The sequence below is a fragment of the Mesoplodon bidens genome, assembly GCF_964165515.1.
Source record: "Mesoplodon bidens genome assembly, chromosome: 14".
Classification (NCBI taxonomy): Eukaryota; Metazoa; Chordata; class Mammalia; order Artiodactyla; family Ziphiidae; genus Mesoplodon; species Mesoplodon bidens.
The window spans coordinates 59919584-59945733 of NC_138170.1; the positions used below are offsets into that span (position 1 = coordinate 59919584).

The following is a 26150-nucleotide window of genomic DNA, read 5'->3' on the forward strand; positions in this document are numbered from 1 at the left end:
AGGACTTCTGAGGCCCTTTCAGTCCTAAGGTTCCCATTTGGTTAAAGTCCCAGAGTCTATTGGTTTACCCCATAACGCTTTGAGTCACATAGAGTGAGCCTCTCAAATGAATTTTTATGCCAGTAGAGACACATTAACTAACCATATTCCCGATAACAAGAACCTTTTGAAACTGTTTCCTACAACAAGGCACCATCACCTTAAGGTTACAATAAAATAAATGACTATCCTTAGCCTTTTAATTAATGCTAAAGTGTGATGATTTATGGACTTAGTCATTGAGATGAACCATGCCTGTGAACTCAGGAGGATGTTCTAGGGTGACCCTGGTTGCCTAAGGGCATGCTGCTGGCTGCAGGTCAGGTGGCAGACTTGTCCCTTGAGGGTATTACCCACTTGGAGTGAAAATGATTCTGCCCCTCCCTACAAAGGACTGAGCATGGGGCCCAGGCCGACCTGCTGAGGGAATTAGTACAGCTAGCCCCTTTTGAAAGGACACTGGCCTTTCTCACATTTCCTAGGATCAGAGCCGTGGAGCAGTCTTATAATCAAATCTTGTTTTTAGAGGAGTAGGGGTTTTTTTTGGTAATTAGCAACAATAATTCCACTCCTCCACCAAAAAATAGAAAATTAATCTGCAAGCGTCTTCCTGCTGGAGGAAATGTGGATGAGTAATCTGCTGTTCTAAGAATTACTCTGGAGCCAGGGGGCTGTCCGGCTTGCTGTCTGTTACCACGTCGCTGGGCTAGTTAAGTCCAGGGACACGGAATGTCTTGGCAACAGACACAGTGTTTGGTGCTTCCCAAACTTAGCCATTTGGCCCCGTCACCTGGGGATTTTGTTAAAATGTAGATTCTTTTTTTTTTTTTTTTAATTTATTTTTGGCTGCGTTGGGTCTTCCTTGCTGTGCACGGGCTTTCTCTAGTTGCGGCGAGCGGGGGCTACTCTTCATTGCGGTGCACGGGCTTCTCACTGCAATGGCTTCTCTTGTTGTGGAGCACGGGATCTAGGTGCACGGGCTTCAGTAGTTGCAGCATGCGGGTTCAGTAGTTGTGGCTTGCAGGCTCTAGAGCTCAGGCTCAGTAGTTGTGGCGCATGGGCTTAATTGCTCCACTGCATGTGGTATCTTCCCAGACCAGGGATCGAACCTGTGTCCCCTGCACTGGCAGGCAGATTCTTAACCACTGTGCCACAAGTGAAGTCCCTAAAATGTAGATTCTAACTCTGCAGGTTGGGTGTGAGGTCCGAGGTTCTGCCTTTCTAACAGCCTCCCAGGTGAGGCCGTGGATCCCATTTTGAGTGGCAATGTCTTAGACGATGCTGTAAGAATCAAGAAAATCAGCAGTGGGGCTGCCAGTGATAAGGGGAAGGGAGAAGGATAAATAAGAAGTCTGGATCAGGCATAAGAAAGGCTGAGAGGAGGGAGGAGGATGGAGCTCCTGTAGCCCTAGGGTGGCAACCTGGCGGGGAGACAGGAGGGGCCCGGGACACAGCGTTCACCAGATGAGAGCACAGCCCCGTGGGAATATTTGCGCCTTCACATTCTGGTTGTGCAACAGAATCACCTGGGGAGTTTTAAAAATGAATGACGCTTGGGTCCCACACTCAGAAATTCTGATTTAATCGATCTGAGGTTGGGTCTGGGCATTGGGATTTTCAGATGCTCCCCAAGTGGTTCTAATGTGCGTGGGGGTGGCCACCTACTTCTCTAGCAGAATGGTCCAGGGGTCTAGGGAGAATGATCTCAGCATGGGTGGGGGGCACTGGGATAAGCCCCAGCGATGTGCGATGGGGGGTCAAGGGGAGCCGTTGAGTAGAAGAGTGGTGCAAGTCGAGGGCAGTGTCCTCATTACCTTTGTCCCTCTGGGAGGACCGCGTGGTGGGGAACAGGAAAAGCATAAGATGCTTGTGTGAGCTGTATTCCCAGCTCATTCAGCTTTGAGACTGTGTCCCCGAGGCCTGTGGCTCAAGGGTTCACCTGCCTTGAGAGAGAAGTGGCAGGGGGGTCTTCGCAAGTGCCATTAGGCCCTGGAGAGCCCTCTCAGGCAGTCAGGCGGCTGTTCGGGTGCTGTTAGTTCCTGTAAAGGCAGAGTAGGCTGAGGGCGTGAGGAGAGGACGGGGCAGCAGTTGGAGAGACCGGTGCTCGGCCGGGTGCTGCCCTCTCACCTGGGAAGCCGAGCTGTCCCTCTCTCTCTCGGGGAGTTGGTGATTCTCACCTTGGCTACAGACTGGAATTACAGATGAAAAGACCAGCTTCTGGGTATTTGCAGGATTCTGGTTTAATAGGGCTGGGATGGGGCCCAGGCATCAGCATCTCTAAAAGCTCCCCTGGTGATCACAGCGTGAACGGGGCTGGGCACGCCCTTCCTGCTCTGAAGTCCTGAGGTGCTGAGACTTGCAACTCCCAGGCCCCCTCCAGCTGGGGCTCATGCCCCAGCCCCTCCCATTCCTTCCTTTGCTGCAGGCTCAAGGAAATGTGACAGAGTGGTCCTCCTCGCCAGGGGTATTAGTTGCCTATCTCAGTTGTAAACTTAGGGGCTTCAACAACACACTTATCAGTTTACAGCTCTGGAGGCCAGAAGCCGGAATTGGGTCTCCCTGGCAGGGCTCTGCTCCTGGGAGAGGGAGGGGGAGAGGGAGAGGGAGAGGGAGAGGGAGAGGGAGACTAATCTTCCGTAGTCACATCCCCCTCCAACTGATAATAGCTGGGAAAGGTTCTCTGCTTTTAAGGACTCAGCTGATTGGACTGGGACACTGGGTAATCCAGGACAGTCTCCCCATCTCAGGGTCCTTGACTTTGACCACATCCACAGAGCCCCTCCTGCTCTGTGAGGTAACACCTCCAGGGGTTCCAGACGTGGGCAGCTTTGCGGCCATTATTCTGCCCATCACACCAGACCCGACAGCTCGTTGCTTCTCCCTGCTCTAGTTGCCCCACACTCAGTGGCTCAGCTGATCCACGGGAGCCCTTGGGCATCCTTCCCGCTTTTGGGGACAGGAAGAGAGGCTCAGCTGAGGGTGCTCAGTCAGGGCTGAGTCGGGTGGGCTGTGAAGTAAAAAAGTAAGGAGAGGGCTTCCCTGGTGGTGCAGTGGTTGAGAGTCCGCCAGCCAATGCAGGGGACGCGGGTTCGTGCCCTGGTCCGGGAAGATCCCACATGCCGCGGAGCGGCTGGGCCCATGAGCCATGGCCGCTGAGTCTGCGCGTCCGGAGCCTGTGCTCTGCAGCGGGAGAGGCCACGACAGTGAGAGGCCCGTGTAACGCCAAGAAAAAAAAAAAAGGAAGGAGATGCAGCCCACCTCAGAGCCAAAACAGCGGGCGCCTGTCAGAGAACCATGAGCAAAGAAAAACGGATTTCACTTTGAAATGAAGAGAAACCGATATTTGGCTTTATTCTACAGCTGTTTTCCAATGTTGGTATCCTGGGGTTGATTACAAAGTTCAAAAGAACCTGTGCAATTCTGTTCCATTTATACTGAAATCAGGGATAAAAACAAAATCCTATGGAAGGTCCAGCGGGCATTTAGCCCCTGTGGATCCAGGTGGCGGCTAAAATGTGAGCGGCTTCCCTTCCTTATTCTGTTTGCTGGGCTTCACCTAACAGCGACTTGCTCTGGCCATGCTTTCATCTGGCCTCTTAATGTTCCTGTTGGTTGTAAGCGCGATCACGGGCATGTTGGCTGTTTAACTGTAAATTAGAACACGTGTGCAAGATGGGGGCTTGAGCCTTGGCTTTGTCTTCAGCCGTGTCTCTGTCCTCAGTTTGGTGGAAAGCCTCCATTATCAGGAGCTTTCTTGGCAGAGGATCAAAATCCTGAAGTCAATTTGGTTTGACATTTTAGGGATTAACCCAAGATTTAACATCTCTCCTCTCCCCAGTGGTCATGCATTTAGCTGTGTGTTCTTAGGGAAGACACTCAACCTCTCTGCGTCTGTGTCATACGCTGCGTCTCTTACTGGAGGTGCATGATGACTGTGGAAGGAACGCTGTGGTTGCTGAAAGGTTAACGCGGGCCTGGGCTCTGAGCCTCTGCAGGTGCGGGTGGGGGGATGTGGGAGAGGGAGCATGCTGTCATCACGGGGGCTGAGGGGCTCCCCCTGGTCTGGACCAGAATTAGGAGCCCAGCAGGGCAAGGGGGAAGTTACAGAGGAGCAGAAACCACGAGCCTGGCAGGGGATGACGCTGGTCCACTGAGGAGAGAACGGAGAGGACAAGCAGAGAGACGAGGAGATGCAGGGAAAGGAGGAGGGAGGGAATGACATCACTCTCCCGTCACCTGCCTGCCTGGGTTGGTTTTCTGTTTCCTGCATCCAAAATATCTTTGTGTAGGATGCTTACTGATCAGGATACAGAACGAGCATTTTGTACATCAGGTCATTTTTATCCTTCTCGTATTTTTATTTCTTATTTGCCTTCTGTTTCCTGTTAATAGTATGAGTCTTCTAAATTCCAAATTTAAAAGTCTAAGTTCTGCCTGAGCTCTAAGGAAAACCAAGGGAAGGAATCTTCGGGGGGTGGGTCTCCCATGTGGACCCACGGCAGCGGTGACAGAGGGGAGGCCTGAGAGCAGGAGAAATTCTGAGCTCGGGAGTCTTCCAACCTTGGCCAGCGCCTTTCCAGCCCCGGTCTCACCTTGAGTGCTCATTCTTGCCAAGGTGGTCATTTCTTTTAGAGCCTTGTTTCCTCATTGTAACACAAGGAAGTGGAACGAGGAGCTTTCTAAGGCCCCATTGCTCTGTGATTCTGAGGGAGCGGGGTCGATTCCCTGTGGTTGTGAGCTGGGCACTAGAATCCGGTGAGAACCCAAAGGACCAGTAGAGGAATCAGTTTCCCAGCCAGCCAAGCACTGGAAAGCCCTTTTCCAGAAACACTGGCCCCATGTCTGCATCGACCTCTGCCCCCATACCCTTTCCTACCCGACCCCCTGCCCTCTCTCGCACTAAGACCATTTGCTGAAGAAAGGACGGATGGGAGCCACCCAGGTGGCTGACATAAAAGCAATTTCGGCTGGGTGTGTGGATTTCCCCTTCGGCCTCACCACACCTTCCTAATGCCTCTCTCCAACTGATTTTGTTCCCCACATTCCCCTGACGGATGTATAACCTCTGTGCAGCCATCATTTCATTGCTGATCATTCACCCACCTAATCAGAACCTGAGGTGGGAAGGGAGAGGATGCTCACCCAGCATGTTCACCCAACATTCATTGACTGGATGTCTTCTGAGTACAGAGCCAGTCACTGGATTACAGAACAACAGGGCTGGCAGAGCCCTAATAAATCATCTGGTCCGACCGGCCTGTACTTTAGAGATGGCAGCTCTTACATGGAGAGGTTAGGTGACTTGCTTAGGGTCACACAGCGGAACTAAGGCTAAAATTCAAGACGTCCTGTCACCAGGTCATTGTGTTTTCCACTCCACCCCGTGGCCGAAGGAGGGTGAAGATGATTGATCGGTTTGTATGAGCATAAAGTAAAGGAAAACAGACACATTTCCCTTAAGGGCTTTAAATTAATAAGGACCCTGGATGGAAAAAAAGATGAATAGGGAAGGCATTTTTAGAAAGTGACGTTGGAAAGCGTGGAGGTAAACTCTTCCCTGTAAATGGTGATCACATTAGGAACACGTGAGAGAAAATGTCTTTTTGAGGCAAGGAGTCTTTATTGAATTTTTTCCTTCCCTGCTACATTTGTTCTTTAATCCATGTTCCCATCAGCACACAACACAGTGCTCCTGCCATCTTTCTTTTCCTTGACATATTTATCACCTTATTTTCATATTCTCCTATAAACCTTGGTCTACACAGCTTTTAAAGCAGCTATTTTTAATGCAAGATGACATACCAAGCTTTGAACCCCCCAATAAAACTGACCGGGAACATCTGGCACTAAAACGCTTACATTTCCTCCCCAGAGAAGCTTGCTATTCATCTGCTAACTTTAAAAAGTAACACAGGAATGAAAATAGGTTGACGTCTTGAAAACAAGAAAACAATGACCAAAACCACGTATTTTCCTATTTCAAGTTAAAATCCTCCAGAACATCTGACATTGAGAATTAACATGTGTAGCAATTGGTTATTTTCATATATTTGGCTCTGACGTGCAACTTAGCTATTTTCCTTCACAGAAATAGAAGATAGTGCTAAATATGTTATTGGAATTTAACTCTAAAAATACAAACATTATAGGTTCTTATGAAAATAAAGCATTTTTTTTTTCCTTTGGACATCTCAAAACTAAATATTCTAGTGTCTGTGACATAACAACCTTGGTTAAAATGCTGTTCTGGGATGTCCCCGGGAAACATTTGAAGGGACCAGAGACGGCCCCAGATGTTGTCAGGTGTGTGTTTTTTACTTTTAAGACTGTGGCTTCTGAGCAAGAGGTACCAAGGCCTAGGTTAGTGTCCAAGGCCGAGGCTAAGTTGCAGATCTGGGAGAAGGAGGGGCGGGTTGTGCCTGAGATCCTTTGTGGAAAGTGAAACAGTTATCCTGCCCTTAATGGCTCTTGATGAAAAGCCCACCTGTTATTTGAGATTTGTGTTTGTTTACGCCTTTGATTGCCTATTTATTTTCAGTTGATATCTATCTGTATATCTGCTTTAGCAAGAAATCTATTACATCTGAAATAAGATTGACTTATTATCCCCAGTGAGAGAAAAGTTGAGATTGGATGTTAGTATGAGCCCTCAATTTCTACCCTACGTAGAATAGTAAAATGGACTGGGGACAGTCACCTGAGTGAGTGCTGGGGGCCATCCCTTCCCCCCCCACCCCAGTCCTCCCCATTGTCGGGTGAGATTTCCCAGTACCAGTGTAGAGGCCTAAGGTTGTCCAGAGAAAGGAGAAAGTTTAACCTAAAGCACCATGTTTTCTGGGCATCCCACCTATAGGTGGAGCACAGGAGACCCTCAAACAAATATTCTAATAGTCAGGGTTGAAAGGGGGCCAACCTTGATGAGGAAACTGACCTTGAGAGAGGTGAAGGCCTAGCCCAAGGCCACACAGCTTGTTATTGGCTGAGCAAAAACTTGAACTCGGCTCTCTTAATTCCCAAACAAATATTCTCTCTACCAGTCAGGAGTGCAAATGCCATTTACTTTCAAATGTGGATTAACTTGTCCCTCCTTCTGGAAGCCTCAGATTTCTTCAGCGGCATCTGGATTGCTCCAGTTTCTTTCATTTACATTTGTATCAGGGAAGAGGATGAGTCTGCTATGCTCTAGGATGTGTCGGTATTTTTTTCTGCCACAAAATTAAGCATGGGACATCCCTTGATTTCTGAATTCAGAGCAGCACTTACCCATACTGAACAACACCCATCAGTGGACCAGCAGGGCCAATGTCAAGAGCTTGGGCAACATCGACCAGGAACTGCTTCTGGATTCGGAATCGACGTTTGCCAATGCTCGCACTCCCATCAATTAAAAATGACAAGTCAATTTTGCAGCCTAAGGAATGGAAAGGGACTCTGTTATTTTGCTTCTCTCTCTCATTGCATTCACTGCTCACTCCCCGCTTCCTCCACCAGAGCCCCCCCCCACGAGATGCCAACGCAAAGAAAGTTAAAAAAAATAAGTAGCAAGATGTAAGGTATACTTATTTATTTATATCCATAACTGATTTTCACCGGGCACCAAGGTCCTAGACACTGGGCTGGTACTTACTTCCATGACTGCTGTTGAAGTTTCTGTATCAGCCACAGTTACAGACTTCAGAAGCAGGGACCTCCCAGTCAAGTCTAAGAAGGCCCTCAAAATGGTCTCCTAGTTCAGACCATATAAGTGCAGACCCCAGATGCGGGCATTCACCCAGCCTGAGTCCCTGGAGCTTATGGTCTTTTACTCTCATCCTAACTTTTTAGAATTGTGTGTTGGCTCTCTATAAAAGTGGGAAGAATCTGCAGGGCCAGTGCTGAGGGGAGGGCAGGAAGTGTAGATTGAGAAATGGATACTTATCTTATCCTTCAGTTCCCTGTGTGGGGCAACCATAGAAATTATCCACCTGTATCGACAGATACCTGTTCTTATTTGTGGCTACCTTAGATTTTTGCCCCTTCTTTTAGTAGTAATAAAGACTAGGACAGCTCTGGTTAGGATCTCGGGACCTCTGCAAGTAGATGAAGGTTAGGATGAAGGTGGGGGGATGGTGGGGCTGCAAGCTGGTTCAAACTTTCAAACACTGAAAGGAATTGATGGAAAGCCACGTAAGCAAGTAGAAGCCGGTGTCTTTTTTATTTATTTATTTTTGGCTGCGTTGGGTCTTCTGTTGCTGCGCGCGGGCTTTCTCTAGTTGTGGCGAGTGGGCGCTGCTCTTCGTTGCAGTGCACGGGCTTCTCATTGCAGTGGCTTCTCTTGTCGCAGAGCACGGGCTCTAGGCACACGGGCTTCGGTAGTTCTGGCACGTGGGCTCAGTAGTTGCGGCTCGCGGGCTCTAGAGTGCAGGCTCAGTAGCTGTGGCGCACGGGCTTAGCTGCTCCGCTGCATGTAGAATCTTCTCGGACAAGGGCTTGAACCTGTGTTCCCTGCATTGGCGGGCGGATTCCTAACCACTGCTCTACCAGGGAAGTCCAAGTTGGTGTCTTTTTTGCTCTCGACTGAAATTATATCATCTCAGGATGATAAAACTGATCAGAAGTTCAACGCTGATCAGAAGTTTCTTATTGGGAGGTATACAGTCCCTTGATTAACAAAAAATGAGGAATGAGTTTTTTAACAACTGCAATTTGGGAGACAAAAATATTTCAAAGCAGTGTTCCGTGGGCGAAAAGGAGAGAGACAGTAAAATTAGAAATTTCTGGACTGGAGTGTCCAGGAGGACATGGGGGACAGCTCTGCCCTGTGTGGGAAGGGTGCAGCTGTCCAGACCAGCCTGGATCTCTGAGCTGCCACACGATCGCCCATGAGGCTGTTTTCCACTTCTGTTCTCTGCACTGTGTTGCTTCCATGGGACTGGGGTCCTCCCATTCCCCAAAAGGAGAAGCTCCATGGCAGGGAGGGATATATATATATATATATATTTTTTTTTTTTAATGAAAGCGAGAAATGAACATGAGTTGATACAGTTTTAAGTAGAATTGATGAGAAATTTTTAGTCAAGAGTGATACTACAGAATTGGCAGGTTAAGGGAAAAAGTTCTGAGAACATGCTTTATTCTGTTGCTGTGGTGCATGGCAATCAAAACCAGAGGAGAAGTAGGTGATGACAGGGGCCTCTCTGGGCCTGGCTGACTCTGCTCCATCTGGAATCAGTGCCTTGGCTCACTGGGGACTTCGCAAGCTTTTAGACCCTGTGTGCCTGGATGGTCAGGGCCTGCCGACTCTTCCTGTGCAGCTGGCTTCCCCTGTCCTTTGCTGACCCCAAACTGTCTATGCTCAAGCATGATCCTTGAGATGAAGATTGGAAGAAGCAAATAAAATCAAGAAGCAGAGTTTAGAGATGCCACTAAAGCCTGAGATAAAGCAAAAGAGAAGAAGAACTGCTCTATGGCTTGGCATGTTCCCCACACAGGGCCAACCCTCTCTTTCCTAGGTCTGGGCTTGCGATGTGAATTGCGCCAGCAGGTGGCAGTGGTGCTCTTTAGGGCTTGTCGCCCACTGGCACCTATGCTGGAAATGTGGACGGACTCCCAGGCTCCACCCCGACCTATAGAAACAGATCTCAGTTTAGCAAGATCCCCAGGTGATTCCTATGCACATTAAAGTTTGAGAAGCACCCCTGAAGAGAGGTTTTCCTTCAGATGTCAGCAGATTAGAGTTCAATATGCCTTTTTATTTATTTATTTATTTATTTATTTTTATAACAGTTGGCTTTTTTTTTTTTTTAATGTTGAGCCTTCTTTTAATTTATTTGTTTTTATTTTTGGCTGCGTTGGGTCTTCGTTTCTGTGCAAGGGCTTTCTCTAGTTGTGGCAAGTGGGGGCCACTCTTCATCGCGGCGCGCGGACCTCTCACTGTCGTGGCCTCTCTTGTTGTGGAGCACAGGCTCAGTAGTTGTGGCTCACGGGCCTAGTTGCTCCGCGGCATGTGGGATCTTCCCAGACCAGGGCTCGAACCCATGTCCCCTGCATTAGCAGGCAGATTCTCAACCACTGCGCCACCAGGGAAGCCCCAATATGCCTTTTTAAATGAAAACCTTAAAAAAAAAAACTTAATTACAGTAAGGGCCACAGGGGATTTTCTTTTTAAACGAAGAAGAGTACACGTTTTGTAGCAACTATGTTAGTTCTTCCTAGACCATTTTTTCTCATTTATTTATTTATTTATTTGCGGTACGCGGGCCTCTCACTGTTGTGGCCTCTCCCGTTGCGGAGCACAGGCTCCGGACGCGCAGGCTCAGCAGCCATGGCTCACAGGCCCAGCCGCTCTGCGGCATGTGGGATCTTCCCGGACCGGGGCATGAACCCGTGCCTCCTGCATCTGCAGGGGGACTCTCAACCACTGCGCCACCAGGGAAGCCCTCTCCTTATTTTTTAAAAATTAATTTATCTTTGGCTGCGTTGGGTTTTCGTTGCTGCATGTGGGCTTTCTCTAGTTGTGGCGAGCGGGGGCTACTCTTCGTTGCGGTTTGTTGCGGTGCACGGGCTACTCTTCGTTGCGGTGCACGGGCTTCTCATTGCGGTGGCTTCCCTTGTTGCGCAGCACGGGCTCTAGGCACACGGGCTTCAGTAGTTGTGGCGCACGAGCTTAGTTGCTCCACAGCCTGTGGGATCTCCCCAGACCAGGGCTCGAACCCGTGTCCCCTGCACTGGCAGGCGGATTCTTAACCATTGTGCCACCAGGGAAATCCCTCTCCTTATTTCTTACATCTTGAACTGTGTTCAAGATTGACATGTTGATTTCATAGGTTTTAAGGAGGTGAGGTGTTTCTCTGTTTCTTCTGTTCTCTTCACTCATTAGCCTGATGGCTGATATTGGGATCACCTTTGCTCCTCCTTTCCAAGAATGTTTTAATGACAATGGCTCCCGCTCAGGGCATGTGCTCACTGAGACCCTAGTGGCTTTCTCATACAGACATAAAAACACGCTGATGTGGGGGTTTCCCTGGTGGCGCAGTGGTTGAGAGTCCACCTGCCGATGCAGGGGACACGGGTTCGTGCCCCGGTCCGGGAAGATCCCACACGCTGCGGAGCGGCTGGGCCCGTGAGCCATGGCTGCTGAGCCTGCGCGTCCGGAGCCTGTGCTCCACAGCAGGAGAGGCCACAACAGTGAGAGGCCTGCAAAAAAATGCTGATGTGAAGATGACAACAGCAATACGAAAGGACAGTACTGGGTTATGAAATGTCCAGCATGAGCAATTATTGCGGTCACTGAGGTTGCAGCAGGAGGAGGAAAAGGTAAGACAGAGAGTCTACAGTAAGCAATCTACCAATTTTCTTAATTGCTTTGGTTTTCTTCAACGTGATACAATTTTATAGACTAATGCTTTTTGTTGGCCAGTATATTAGCCAGTGTTTCTTAACCCTGGATAAGTATCCGAGTTGCTTATGCAGCTTCAATAAATAAAGATGCCTGGGAATCACTCCAGGTGGTGCTTCTCAAGGGTTAGCATGCAAAGGAATTGCTTGATTCAGTAGGTCTGGGTGGGGGGGAGTCTGAGATTTTGCATTTCTAACAAGCTCCCAGGTGATGCCAATGCTGCTGGTCCTCAGACCACACTTTGAGTAGCAAGATCTAGGGAGAGACTGATTCAGTAGGTATGAGGCAGGAATTGGTATCTTTCCTTTTAAAAAATGTTTTCAGGTGGGACTTCCCTGGTGGTCCAGTGGTTAAGACTTCGCTTTCCAATGCAGGGGTTGCGGGTTTGATCCCTTGGTCGGGGAGCTAAGATCCCACATGCCTTGTGGCCAAAAACCCAAAACATAAAATAGTAGCAGTATTGCAACAAATTCAATAAAGACTTTAAAAATGGTCCATGCCAAAAAAAAAAAAAAGTTAAAAAAAAATGTCTTCAGGTGGTTCTCACCCAGAGGTGAGTTGAGACTCACAGCCCATTGGTGGCTGACTTGTCGCAACTTTCTGGGAGAATTTGCAGGTGCTCTCCTTGGCTTGCAACACACAGCTCCCTCCTGGTTTTCCTCTTTTTCTCTGGTCCCTTCTTTCTGGTATCCTCAGGTGGCTTCTCTTCCACCGAGTTAGTCTTAAAGGTCTTCAGGTTTAAGTCGTCTGTTTCTTCTTACTCTATCCCGTCTCCCTAGGTCACATTTTCTGTTCTGACAGCTTTGGCCTTGAACTATGGCTCATCATCTTCCAACTCTAAATTTCTGGCTGGGCTGTCCTTTCAGAATGTCAGATCTGGGTAGTTAACTCTCTGATAGACCAAACATCTTACAGAAGATGATAGATGTAAACACTCTCCTGCCCCAATGTGCTCGGTCCCCAGTAGTCCTCATGGCAGCACCATTTGCCCTAGTTGTCCAAATCATCTTTAACGGCTCCCTCTCTTGCACTTCTACCTCTAACCCTCTAGATTCTTCCTTCTCTATCTCTTGAATTTGCCCATTTCTCTCCATTTACGCTTCCCTCTCTGAGCTCTGTGTACCATCATCTCCACTGGACCACTGTCCTCGCTGGCAAGCGAGTCTCCTCCTTTCATCCGCTTTGTCACCCCACTCCACCCCACCCTGTTGCCATAGCGATGTTTTAAACATCTGATCCTCTCCCCCTCTTGCACATAGATAGTGTAAATCCTTCAAAAGCTTCCCTTTCCCCTTAGAAAAAAGTGACAGAAGAGAGGAGATAAATAGATCCAGGGTAGGAGAGAGGCGGGTTAGGGTGGGAGTGAGTGGGGAGAGGGGAGAGCAGATCAGATGTCAAAGCCACTATGCATTTCTAGTTGTCAATTAACTTACTTGGATCTCCCTGGGATACTGGCTCCAAAGACTGTGTGCTTAATTCTTTTTTTGGAACAAATCCTGGAAAGAGCAGTAAAACTTTTGGTGACTTACAAGAACAGGAAGCATCTGGCCTCACCCCAGGGATGGGGACAAAATGGATATTCACACTCAGCTCAAGGGGCGTGGCTTACTAAGTGTACTCTTCTCCATAACACCCCCGTCTTAAGAGAGAAGAATGAATGCTTACCGACAGCCTACTAGAGACACAGTGCTCCCCTGGGTGCTTACAGGCATTTGAAGTCAGGAGACTTGAGATTTGTCCCCTACTGCCCGTTAGGAGACAGCCATAGTTTCCTTATCTGAAAGCATTAAGCACTTTGCCAGTGTAAATTATCCCTCTGTAAAATTCTGAAAACCTTGAGGTCAGGGCGCATGTCTCACTCATCACGTGAACCTTTCCTGTGGTCCTCAGTCAACATTCAGAGACTGAGTTGATGAACAAAGATGAGTGAGACCGAGGACAGTCTAATGGGGGTTGGGTGTAGACTGGAGGGGAAGAGATGAGATACAAGCAACTCAAACAAATAAGAGGGTCTATAATGCTTCCCTTCCCCTCCAGCAGTCTGAGACCAGAGTACAGATGCAAAAGGGTTTAGGGCTTGGAGAGGGCGTGTATGTGAGTTGAATTTCAGCCTCAGGGGTCTTCTTTAGAGCTGTTCACCTAGGAGCCAAGTTCACGAATATATCATATAAGGAAATAAAGACAATACATACGAGTCTCTTTAGGCTTGGTAAGGCCAATGAGTTTCTTGGGCAGAGTGAAACTTGCAGCACCAACCAGAAATGGGTCTCCCCGTTTCTGGGATGCTGGGTAGAGCCCACTGAGAGTCTCCCCCAGTGGAGCAAGGTGCTAAGGGCTCTGCTCGCTCCTGGCTGTGGTGAGCTTTCTCCTGGCTTGTTCATTTTTTCCAGTTTGCAAAGCACATGAGTTCATCTCCCCATTAAAGGTCAGCTTGCTCACATCATTTAAAAAAATCACAAATGGCATTTCTCAGCCAGGAGCTCTGGGAGGGGAAGAAATACATGTCCAGAGGCTGGGGTCCTCTCCTCCATCTCCCCCACCCACCCACCCACCAGCAAAATCTGCCCTTGAACCAAGAGTCAGAAGGCCGCATTTGCTGTTGGAGTTTCAAACACTTAACGCAGTAAACAGGGAACAACATTCATTCATGTGAAGGGAAAACCTGAATCCCTGGTGCAAAGAAGGAAGAAGAAACAGAAGGAAGTCAAAGTATGCTCCCAGGCGGGGTGAGGGTCTAACCCATTTTGGGGGCCTGGAACTCACTCCCTTCTGCTTTTTTGTCTTCACATTTCCTTCCCTCTTAGTGATCCAGTCTTGTCCCTTACCCAGGCCTCCCTGTAGGAGTTTCAGTGGGCCCTTCGCATGGTCACCAGACCCTAATGTCGGAGGTGACACTGTTGGAAAGCCTTCTCTAGCTGAGCTTAGTCTCTGTGCCACCTGCTGTACGAATCTTGATCTAGTCACGGCCAGGAGGAGGGGCTGCATAATTACCTGCATCTAGAAGCACCGATCCAGGTTTCCACAATTCAGGTTCCCCTGATTTTCAAAATTAAAAAGAAACAAACTCATTACTTAGATGAAACCAGCAGAAGCTCTCAAGTGAACTGCCAGGATGATAATGTTTTCTAACTGTGGCAGAAAATTCAGTAAGGAAGCATGAGACCAGACTTTGGGATGAAGCAACCTGAAATCTGTGGGATTTTCTGTTTAAAGCTCTTAAAGCCAAAGATGAAAATATCTTTACTCTTTTCTTCCTTTCCCTATGCACCAAGAATCACGGAATAATAGGAATCCTGGAATTCAAGGGGACCTAAAAGCTCATTCAATTTGAACCAACCTCCTAACCTGCTTCAATAACGTCTCTACCTAAGCGAGTGGCTGGCTGGTGCTTGGATCCCTCCAGAGACAGGGAACTCATTACATTTGTAACCAAAGTAGTGTATTTCTTCTTGGACTATTGAGACTTTGAGAAAACTTTTCATTGTATCAATATGAAATCTTTATCCATCCATCCTTCCATCCACCCATCCACCCGTCACACTCAATAAGCACCCATAGTGTATTTCTTCTTGGACTATTGAGACTTTGAGAAAACTTTTCATTGTATCAATATGAAATCTTTATCCATCCATCCTTCCATCCATCCATCCACCCGTCACACTCAATAAGCACCCAAAATATGCCCAGCATCATTCTGGGTACATTTGCCTTACCCATCTGTTTGTGTTTCTTTCCTTGGAACCACACAGAACAAATCTGGCCCCTTCAGGGAGCAGGCAGTACACTCATTTCCTGAGGCTCTGCTTCTCATGGTGTGCCTCAAGCAGAACAGAGCAAAGTGGCACCTGGCATCCTATCTGTTTAATGCCCTTCACCACAAACTAGTGCTGATGAAGTGGCAGCGGTGGTCGGGAGGGGGAGATGCTTACCCAATCTCCCTGATCTCTTTTGGAGAATTCTGGCTGGGAGGGGCTCAGAGGCAGCACAAACATATTAGAAAGCCTCGTAAGGACACCCTAATGGCTGTTTCTCTCCCTCTCTCATTCCCTCCCCTCTCCCCTTGCCTTTAGCTCTCAAGGCTGAGAGCATAACCAACTGTTTCATTTCTTAAAGCCCATCAGCTTTCCAGCACACTGCAATTATTAACACACTCAAGTGAAGTGCTATTTTCCTTTGCATGATTAAAAGATGCCAGGCTATTTTGAAAGATAGTCTGTGTTCTTGCGGGTTCTGGGTTAATGGTGAGAACTGAGTTGAATTTGGCTCAGCCATTAACCAGGTGTAGGACCTTGAGCAAGTCACATGCCCTCGACGAACCTCAGTTCCTTTTTGAGTAACATTAGCAGTGTGGGTGGGATGATCTCCAAGTTCAAAATATTTATGATGTATATGTTTAAACATTCAGCTTCTTTAGCCTCATTACTCTATCGCCACCTACTGGCAAAAATATGCGCTTTGCCCTTTTCCTTAAAAAAAGGTGCTGGTGACGTCTCCGTTTTTGCCCAAGGCTTTCAGGGTGTGAGGAAAGATTAGAATGCTGGAGGCTCTATTACTTTGGCAGGAGATAAACAGTTCTCTGACATGAGGGATTTGCAAGCCTCTTACTCCTGTCCTGGAGGCCTGTCCTGCTGTCCGTGCCACTTTCATTTGTTTGGGACAAGTTTGAACCAAATCGCTTTCATCCAAAAGCCAAAGGCTGAAAAAATATTTGGACAGCTCAGACTTGGTGTTTTGGGATTTGGTAGTAATGAGAAGTAGATTTGTGAGAACATTTGTGTTCTGGTGTTGAGGTCTGAGGGCGTGGTGTGGGGAAAACAGAAGTCAGAAGACCCGTCCTGAGTCTACCAAAACACTAGCTCGGGGTCTGGGGGGCTCGCCTCCCTTCTCTGATCTCCAGTTTTCTCCTGTGTAAAGCCGAGCTCATAAGGACTTCTCCTGCGCTGCCTCACATGAAGGTAAATGTGTATAAAATCACTCTGAAAAGTGTAAAAGGTGCTCATAAGAAAACAGCTAATTATTTTTGTGATAATCCTGGCTTGGTCATCTTATAGATACAGTCAGTGTCTAAGAGAGGTATTGATTTTGAACACGCACTGACCAAGCTCCTTCTGAGCATTAAGTCACAGTAACCCTGTGGGTCAGGTACAGCTATGATCCCACTCTACAGGTGAGGAAACCGACGCACAGGGAGTGGCAGAGCCCAGGCAGGCAGGCTCCACCTGCATGTAATCACCACCTGTTTATCACACGGGAGGCATCATGGTCGCTTCAGCATCTCAGGGTACTGGGTGAGGCCACGGAAAACCTAGGCCTGGAACTACACCTGTAACGCACACGAAGCGTGAGAGCCCAGAACATTCCTGTTTTAAGATCCGTGACGACCACTGCGCTGGTTACAGCTCCTTCTGTTCCCAGCACATCTGGAAGTCACCAGCCCGGGACCCAAGCAGGAGCCCCCTAAGGGAGGCCCTTAGGGCTCTCAAATTTTATGGGGCAGAAGCACAGGTGACCCTTTAGCCCCCCGGCTTCTCCCCAGTGACTCCCGGTGCAGCTTTTAGGAGGTGGTCGTCTAAGAGGCAGCAGCCTCTGGAGCCAGGGGACTCTGCACACCTCCCTTCTGGGGCCTGGCTTCATGCCCCGAGGGCTGCACATTTCCCCTGGAGAACTTTCTCTGGCTGCAGTGAGATGGGGGCACTCGGAGAGCAGCTGCAGCCGTGCCAAAGGAGCCTCGTGCCTGCGGCCCGACGCACAAGGGCTGTCAGAGAAGGCTGAGGACAGTCAGAGGTTCTGGGCACGGGCCGTCACGCCGGCAATGCGTCAGCAGTCCCGGGTTGCAGGCGGGTTCTCTCCAAAGCTCCGTGTGGAATATTTGTTTGGCAGCCTCTTCTTATGGAAACATCAACTCCACCGTTAGGTTTCCAGGCCAGTGAAGCTTATCTGATCAAACAGAGCTCATGGTACCGTGAAGCCAGGCAGCAACAGGATGGTTCCAAGGAAAAGTCTCCGAGTTTAGCTTCAGTCACTCCAGTCCCGTCTCAGAGGGTCCCGGTAGGAGGGGCGGGGGTCTGCCTATGGGGGCTGGAGGAGGCCCCAGAATTCTAGAATCTGAAAATATCTGAGTCATCTTTGTAGTTCTAACAGCACAGTGGCTGACATAGAGTACGCTCAGTAAATTTTTTTTTAATTAAAGAACAGTTCCCCTGCAGTGGAAGCGGTGGCTTAAATTGGGGACGTGTCAAGTTACACCTGTGGGCAGAAAGCATAGTGGGAGGAGGAAGCAGGAATCACTTGGGGTCATAAGTTCGGTGTCCCGTGGAGGAGAGGATGAAATATTGAGGCTGACGACAACATCATTAAGTCCATACATAGCTGCCTGGGTCTGTTAATGGTTTGCCCTAAACACAGATGGGATATTTAATGGGGCTCATGAAATTCTGTCCCATGTGATGTAGTTTCATCAGTGACTGGAAGGGAGACAGGTGGCATGTTAATCAATTTGGTGGATGACAGAGAAGTTGGAAGGTTGTTAATATATTCAATGACAGAATTAAGATTCAGGAAGACTACAGGATTGGGGTGACCTGCTTCAGTACAAATACCTGAGAAAAAACCCTGGGAACTTGAGTGATTGCCAGTTCAGTAGGAGATGAGCTGATAATGAGACAGAACCTCCCCCCCACAAGGAACTTGGGATGTTTTCATGGAACCAGAGTGTTTAGGGCGAGAGGCAATTCCCCGGGCACAGCCCTTGAGGCATCGTGTCCTGCTCTGAGTGCCCTGTTCTCACTCACTGACAGACTGTGGTTTAGCTCGAGAGTGTGATGCTGAGTCACGTAAGGACCTGTTGGAGGGATGAGAGAAATTTATCCCGGAAAAGATGAGACAGAACGGAGGACATGAATGCTATTTTCATATATTTGAAAGGCTCGCAAATTTATGCTCTTAAAAATATTGAAGGGCTTCCCTGGTGGCGCAGTGGTTGAGAGTCCGCCTGCCAATGCAGGGGACGCGGGTTCGTGCCCCGGTCTGGGAGGATCCCACGTGCCGTGGAGCGGCTAGGCCCGTGAGCCATGGCCGCTGAGCCTGCGCGTCCGGAGCCTGTGCTCCGCAACAGGAGAGGCCACAACAGTGAGAGACCCGCGTACCGCAAAAAAAAAAAAAAAAATCGAAGACCCCCAAAGAGCCTCTGTTGTGTTGGCTACATCTACTGATTTTTCTCATATTAGAAATTAAAACTGTGCATCCTCTCATCTGAAACAGAGTATTAACTATCCATCTATTTCACTATTTATTCACTTAAAAATAACAATAGACCTATCTATTCTAACATTTTTTATGAAAAATAACTGTTTTCTGAAACAAAAGCATTCAGTGAGAAGAGTGGTGCATTTCTTCAGTGTCTGACATAATAGAAGGCAGCTAGAATCTGATGTCAGTCCCTGCAGTCAATCTGTGGTGAAATCTCATTTTTGTTGAAGGGTATGAAGAAAATCTGGCCTCACACAGCTATGTATGCAGAGAAGTGAGGGCCTCACAGAAGGCCTGAAAGCAGGTCCCCGGACCACACTTTTAGAAGTACTAGTTTAGAAAAATTAGGAGCAGCGGGCTTAAGTTCTAGATAGTATGTCTAACAATGGGACTGGGAAGTTATCCTACACAGGGCAAAGGTCTCTGTCATGCCATAATGGATGCATTTGTTTGGTGGGAAATTAGATCAGAGGCCCTTTATACAATTCTTTCCAATTCTACGATCTGCTGATCTTCTAGCTGAGGAATTGGGTGACTTGTCTGAAATGCGTGATTATGTGGGAAGTGAGAGACGGTCGAAGAGTAGCTAAGACCCAGCTTGCGAGTGCTGCCCCGCCTGCGGGAGCAAGCGCGGGGCTTCGCCACTGTCCAGGCCTGTGTGCCTTGGGGGAGGAGGGGCCCCAAGGCAGGGGTCCGCGGGGGTCCGCGGGAGGGTCTGAGGCGCTCAAAGCAAAGCTGCAGGGGTGACGGTGGAGGGGGAGGAGCCGCAGAAAGGGGCAGGATTTGAGAGTGAGAAAGGAGCTGGGATCATCTGTGCGGTCAACGAGATAGAGCTTTCGTTAATTACTGGAGCGTGAAGAGAACGGAGGAGAAAGGGAGGCTCAGAGCTACAGACCCAGGGGGAAGGTTATGAAGGGTTATAAAAAGGGAGTGGACTCAGGGTTTCCCTGGTGGCACAGTGGTTGAGAGTCCGCCTGCCGATGCAGGGGACGCGGGTTCGTGCCCCGGTTCAGGAGGATCCCGCCTGCCGCAGAGCGGTTGGGCCAGTGAGCCATGGCCGCTAAGCCTGCGCGTCCGGAGCCTGTGCTCCGCAATGGGAGAGGCCACGAGACGCCCGCGTAACGCAAAAAAAAAAAAAAAAAAAGGGAGTGTGATCAAATGTTCAAAACAGCCTTGGGTTGCTGGGCAGGAAAGAACACGAGCTGGAGGTCAAAGAAGCGCCTTGTGACCATCATCCCCCAAGCCGAGTCTGACTGGAGACGTGTGTCTGGGTCTTTGCTCTATGTCCCGGAGGCGGTCCTGGGATGGCACGGGGGGTGCCTCTCCATCTGACCCAAACCCCTGACAGCCCTTGGGTGTCTGGACTGGCAGAGACGTACTCTCAGCACACTGAGAACGACAGAGCAAACAGATGCTTACTAGGGTTAAAACAACTTGGCATGACCTGGAGGTGAGCGGCAGAGGCCAGCAGGTGCGGGGAGAAGGTGTTTGTTAAGTGCAGCAGAGCAGGGACGGCAAGCAGTGGGCAGCCTCGCCAGGTTTCTGGAAAGCAGCTCCGGAGAATCCTGCCCTTGGATACCCGGGGCGGGGTTACACAGGGTCAGTTGATTTACATGCAACCAGCAGTCTGCTTTCTCTTATTTTGCCCCCTGATGAAAGTGCCTTGGAAGTCAGCCGAGCTTTCTGTGGTTGGCCTTACTTTTGGGGGTTGCAGAGGACGCACAGATCCTGGCCAAGGGCACTAGAGGAAGCAGTGCCCCGGGCTTGGCTGCCTGAACTGTCCCACGGGCCTGTTAGGGTCTAAAATGGCCTTGGAGTCCTTGGCCTGCCCAGCGATCTGATCCTTAAGCCCTTTGTCCTGAACAGCAGCATGTACGTTGCCAGAGGTGCAATTGTGAAGCCATCGAAGCTCTTAGCCCTGTCCAGGGGACCCGGTGGAGCCCCTACTCCCATCTGGAATCAAAACAAAACAGAACGTACAGTCTCTAGGACTCTTTGAACTTGTGGAGGACAGACAGGTATCCCCCAGCAAGAGAAAGGCCTGGACTCTTCTTCTTCCTAGTGCCCCAAGGCTACAAAGGAAATTGTCTCTCAAGTCTGTCAACTCATAGCCCAGGCCCCAAGCAGAGTTTGTGGAAAGCATCTAACCGGGTGAGATTTTTCTTTCTCATCTCTGCAGGCCTCAACAGCATCTCAGAGAAGAGAACTTGTTTCTTCTCTCTGCATTCCCAGTTCTTGGGCCAAACCTTGGAGATGCACACAGAAGTGAAGCAAGGGGAGCCAGGGAGTGTCGTAATTCATAGGAGAATTCCTGGAGAGAGAATGTATTTCTGTTCCTCATATCACAGAACTACTCAGGCAAAACTGGCTCTGCCCTTTCCTGGGAAATGATAAAAATGTCTCTCTTTCTTTGACCCTTGTTCCTCAAGTATAAACCCGAGAGAGTATCCCTTTTCAGGTTTGTAAGAGCCTAGTTACTGAATCCTTAGGAATTTCTATCACAACCTCCACAAAATTGCCTCTGGGGGATGGCGATTGTGAAAGCTTTGCTTATTTAACGGCTTCCTTACTTTCCTTACAAGTTGGGCCCTTGAGCAGTATCTTTTGTTGGCATATCTGGTTTAATGCTTTCTGTCCAAATCTGAGTCAAATGACAAGGATTTGGAAAGACAAACCCCATGTAAACAAGCTTAACTTTCGTCAGTAGCTAGAAAGGTGAGTTCAGGTTCTTACCTGAATTAGTTCAGGTTCTTACCTGAATTAGTTCAGGGGCTATTTTGGCTGTTAGTGTAGGTGGTGGTGGACCAGAAATCTGTAATAACATTTGACTGGTCAGAGCATGAATTTTAATCTAACTCTTCTCATTCTTTCCTTGATCCATCCTAGCAAGACATTACCAAGGTCAGAACCAAGGTAAAGTTTGTCCTTGGGTGGTCTGAACCTGCTCTGGAGGAGGCATTGAAATGGAAAAAAAAAAAAAAAAAAAGGATTTAACTCAAAACACTAACTGAAAATTCCAGGTAACAGTAACCCTTGTACTTCACAACTGTCGAAGTAAGCATCTTTTACTAAAGTGCCATATTTCTTTATACTTCATTATTCTTTTTTTTTTTTTTTTTTGTGGTACGCGGGCCTCTCACTGTTGTGGCCTCTCCCGCTGCGGAGCACAGGCTCCGGACGCGCAGGCTCAGCGGCCATGGCTCACGGGCCCAGCCGCTCCGCGGCATGTGGGATCTTCCCGGACCGGGGCACGAACCCGTGTCTCCTGCATCGGCAGGCGGACTCTCAACCACTGCGCCACGAGGGAAGCCCTATACTTCATTATTCTTACAGTAATTCAACTGTGCCACTCCTGAGGGGGTTAAAGTAATCCTTCAATAGAAATGTCACCATTTAGCAATTTGCTTAAACTATATTAACATGGTATTGATGCAAATAGCATTAGCTTTCCGTCATTTTTAAGGGTACACAATGGGTTATCCTTAATTACTCTGGGAGAATCAAATACACTTCAGCATTCATTATTCACTGGGCAATTTTTCTGTAGCAAGTCTTTAAAAGGGAGAAGGGAGATGGGAGATTCTGTAAAGAGAGATGCAAGGTCCATTTTTGAGGAAAGGGGACCACATAAAAAGCAGCTGAGGAAAAGAACCAAGTTTCATGGAAGGGAAGAGATAAGAGGTCATGGGAAAATATCAGTTTTTCTTAGAATCAAATCTATCTGCCACAACTTTTCATTCCCTTTGTCTTCATTCCAATTATTTGGACACCAACTCAAAATAACTCTGTTTTCTAATTATAAAGCGAACACAGGCTGACTGTCAAAATATACACTATGGGTAATAAGGACTCATCTGCAATCCCTCTATACAGCAGTGGCTGGTTTACAATTTCGGTATATAGTGTTCTATCTCTTTTTCTATGCACATGTTCTCATGTGCAAAAACATAATTATAAAACATGAGATTGCTACCCATCCTGTTTTGTAGCCTGCTTCTTTGACTTAACAACCTGTCACAGACCAATCTTCTTTTGGTAAGTGCACATTTTTTTTTTTTTTTTTTTTTGCGGTACGCTGGCCCCTCACTGCTGCGGCCTCTCCCGCCGCGGAGCACAGGCTCCGGAAGCACAGGCCCAGCGGCCATGGCTCACGGGCCCAGCCGCTCCGCGGCACATGGGACCCTCCCAGACTGGGGCACGAACCCGTGTCCCCTGCATCGGCAGGCGGACCCCGAACCACTGCACCACCAGGGAAGCCCAGTGCACATATTTTAATAGCTGTATAGTAATTTCTTTAGCTGTTCTGACAATGGACGATTAAACCGTCTCCGTCTATTTTTCTATCATGAACAATATCTGTGTCCAGGCTTCCTTTGACTTTGGCTGATAATTACCTTAGGATATATTCCTGTAAGTGCAAATGCTGAGTCATTTCTCCATATTCGGGCCCAAACTGTGTTTTATCAATTTCCGATGTTAATTGGTGAAAAATGACATCTTATTGTTTACTTTGCATTTATTTGACTCCTGGTGAAGTTGAACGCCTTCTGTTATATTTATTGGCCATTGATAGTTCTTCCGTGGCCTGCCTGGTCATGGCCTTCACCCATTTTTCTTTTGGAATATTTGTCTTACTATTTTGTAAGACTGGATTTTAAGAAAAACCTTCTCCTGACACCTTAAGGAAGATAAACATTCAGAGATGAGATACATGTTGCTGAGAAGGGAAATTGTACGTGGAAGGGATAGGCAGTTGTAGATGCTGGTTCCTTCCTGTCCCAGGTTTCACCACTTCCTCCTCCTTAGCTGCCCTTGGTCAGGGGGTGGCTTGGAGTAGAAAGGTGCATCACCATGCCTTGCCACTAGGTAGCGCTCTGCTCCCCTCCCTGGTTTACCCTTCAAGGTGGACATTCTGATGATATGTTAGATCAGCGGTGGCAACCATGGCACTTCTTGAGACAAACCAGACCAGGAAAACAATGCCAGGCGAAGCCACGTTCCACCTTCCAAGCCCGTGGTAGATTCAGCAGGCCCTGCAGCTGGACCTGAGGCATTCTCCATCTTTTCCAGAACTCTTTGCTCAGTATAGCTATGGACCTCATTCTCCAGGCTGCCCCCTCTGGCCCCGGGATGCAGCACTGCGACCTCCTGGCTCCGCTGGGTGCCGAGGTAGTCCTTGGCAGGCTCTCCCGTGAACAGCCTCGCCTCTGCCCTGTGGGTGGTCTCTGTCACTCTGGCTCTTGGCTCCCAGAGCCCCAGCCTTGACTTGTCCCGTGCTCCTCTCTGCCTTGTTAGGTTTGCACATCCGTGGGGCAGTTAAGGGGCCATGAAGTGGCCTTGGTGTCCAGCCCCATCTTCCTTGGACTCCTGCCACCTATATCAGCTCCTCTTCGTGGGCTACGGCTGGGGGAGCCCCTTGCTTTTCCTGCTACAAAGTTTCTATTCTTTCTTGGACTCCCTCCAAGTTCCTGTGTCCTGTCTGAAAGGGCATCTTTACCTCATCATAAGGTGAAGACGACTCACAGACCCCCAAATGCAGGCTGCTCCTGTTCCAGCTTACACTTCTTAGGTGTCCTGCTGCAGGGATCTTGGTGGGATGTGTTCACCGACGTAGCCCAAGACCCTAAAATGGTGCCTGAAACACAGTGGGCATTCAAGAAATGGTCCTGAATGAACAAATGGATCAGGTTTTGCTTGCACGCCCCATCTAAAATCACTTCTAGAATCTTTTGACTACAGTCACATATATGAAAGGAAAAAACCACTTCATAAATGCATCAACAGCAACGTGCTTGTCCATCAGCAGAAGAGTTGCTCTCATAATTAACAGAATATTTTCAGCTGTTTGAAGGAATAAAGAAGTTATCTATATATTAAATATTATTTAATATGGTTGGGCTAAAATATCACAGCGAGTATCTGTAGCCAAGCACTAGGACAGGCATTCATGAAAGTAGACTGGTGGTTATCCAGGGCTGGGGGAGGGAAGGCTTAGGGGGACACAGTGAGTGACCATCAGGGGATGTGGGGATCCTTTTTGGGGTGATGAAAATGTTCTAGAACTGACTGTGGTGATGGTCGCACAACCCTGTGAGTATACTGAAAACCATTGAACTGTGCACTTTAAATGGGTGAATTGTATGGTAGGTGAGAAGTATCTCAATAAGGCTGTTATTTTAAAAGAAACATAGGCATTCAAACACCAATCTTCACTCTTCTTCATTCCTACAGAAAATCCTTTGAGTAGGCCATACCCATTTTAAAAAGTCTTCTCTTCCTTCCTCCCTCCCCAGTTTGGCTCCTTTCTTAGCAATTAGGGCACAGGCTGCACGGAGCGCTTGCCCTGAATATTTGTCTAGCGGTCTGTGGGGCAGCATGGACGTGGGTGCTGGACCAGGATGAAGGGTGAACACTGATGGGCTGTGAGGCTGCTGCCCAAAGCTCCTGTCCCCAGGCCAGGAATAAGGAAGCTTTGCCAGGCTGGAGGCCACTGCTTCAAGTTGCTTGAGGTTTTCCATAAGCACAGGCCCAACTTGTAACAGGATTTCCAAGCTCCTGGTGTAGCCAAATAAATATGCCCCGGGCTTAATTATATGTGTTATGTAAAAACTGACATCCTCTAAGGAGCCACCCACTCACTCAGCTACTCAAAAGTCTTTGAAAGAACCAAGATGGTGGGGGAGTGTCTAATATATTTCAGAAATTATTTGTATGGTATTTTTATTTGGGGACTTTATATTATAGCTTCTTCTATGAGTCATTCATCCAATGTAGTAATAATAATCCCTATTTCATAGAGTTTTGGGGAAGAGTAAATAAAATAATGCATACAGGGTGCCTGGCACAGGGAGAGAACGGACTGTGCATCCTGTTACTGTTGCTTACCGATCACAGCGGGAATTGGCTGTGTCTAAGGCCCTTGAATCTTGTCACCCCACTGAGGTCAAGGTAGGTCAGGCCCCTGATTCTGTGCTGCATCGTTAGTGCCTCGGGTGTTCGTTTATGGCAGGGATGCCTCCTGCAAGGGGATTCACGAGAGCTGGCTGCTGGGGGTGAATCGCGGCTCTGCTGCTTCCCAGCTGTGTGGCTGGGGACCAATTGCCTCACTGACCTACTCCTTGGTTTCCTCCTCAGTACGATGAATTAGTCAAATTAGAAGTAATGTATCTACTTTCTAAGGTTGTTCTGAGGATTTAATAGGTTAATATTTGTCAGGTGCTTAGAAGAATGTCTACCACATTGAAAGTGTTTGGATTTGTTGGATAGAAAGATGACTAGAGAGCTGGGCTCGGACATGGAAGGCGGGGAAGGGGTCGTGCTACAAGGCACTGATGTTAGGAAGCTGGAGGTGAGGCTGAAAGAACGAGTCCTGGGCGCTTCCTCCTGGGAGAAAAAAGCGGCACCAGGTGGGAAATATTTGGAAAAAGTAGCTGAGACAACAGGGACGCTCCCGCTGTGGAATTTCCCACCCTCTTGCCAGAAGACC

The 26150-nt window shown here is 48.4% G+C and overlaps 1 protein-coding gene across 1 annotated transcript in view; it reads right to left on the reverse strand.

Annotated features, from left to right (window-relative positions):
* The window catches only part of VIT (vitrin), a gene marked incomplete at its 3' end in the record, with an annotated part of 96676 nt that overhangs the window by 21230 nt on the left and 49296 nt on the right, over positions 1-26150 (reverse strand). The window contains exons 7-9 of the mRNA XM_081254306.1: positions 14408-14452; positions 12850-12912; positions 7303-7450 (exon numbers count right to left, since the gene is read on the reverse strand). Of these exons, the coding sequence (XP_081110432.1) occupies positions 7303-7450; positions 12850-12912; positions 14408-14452 (256 nt within the window). The remainder of the gene's footprint in view (positions 1-7302; positions 7451-12849; positions 12913-14407; positions 14453-26150) is intronic.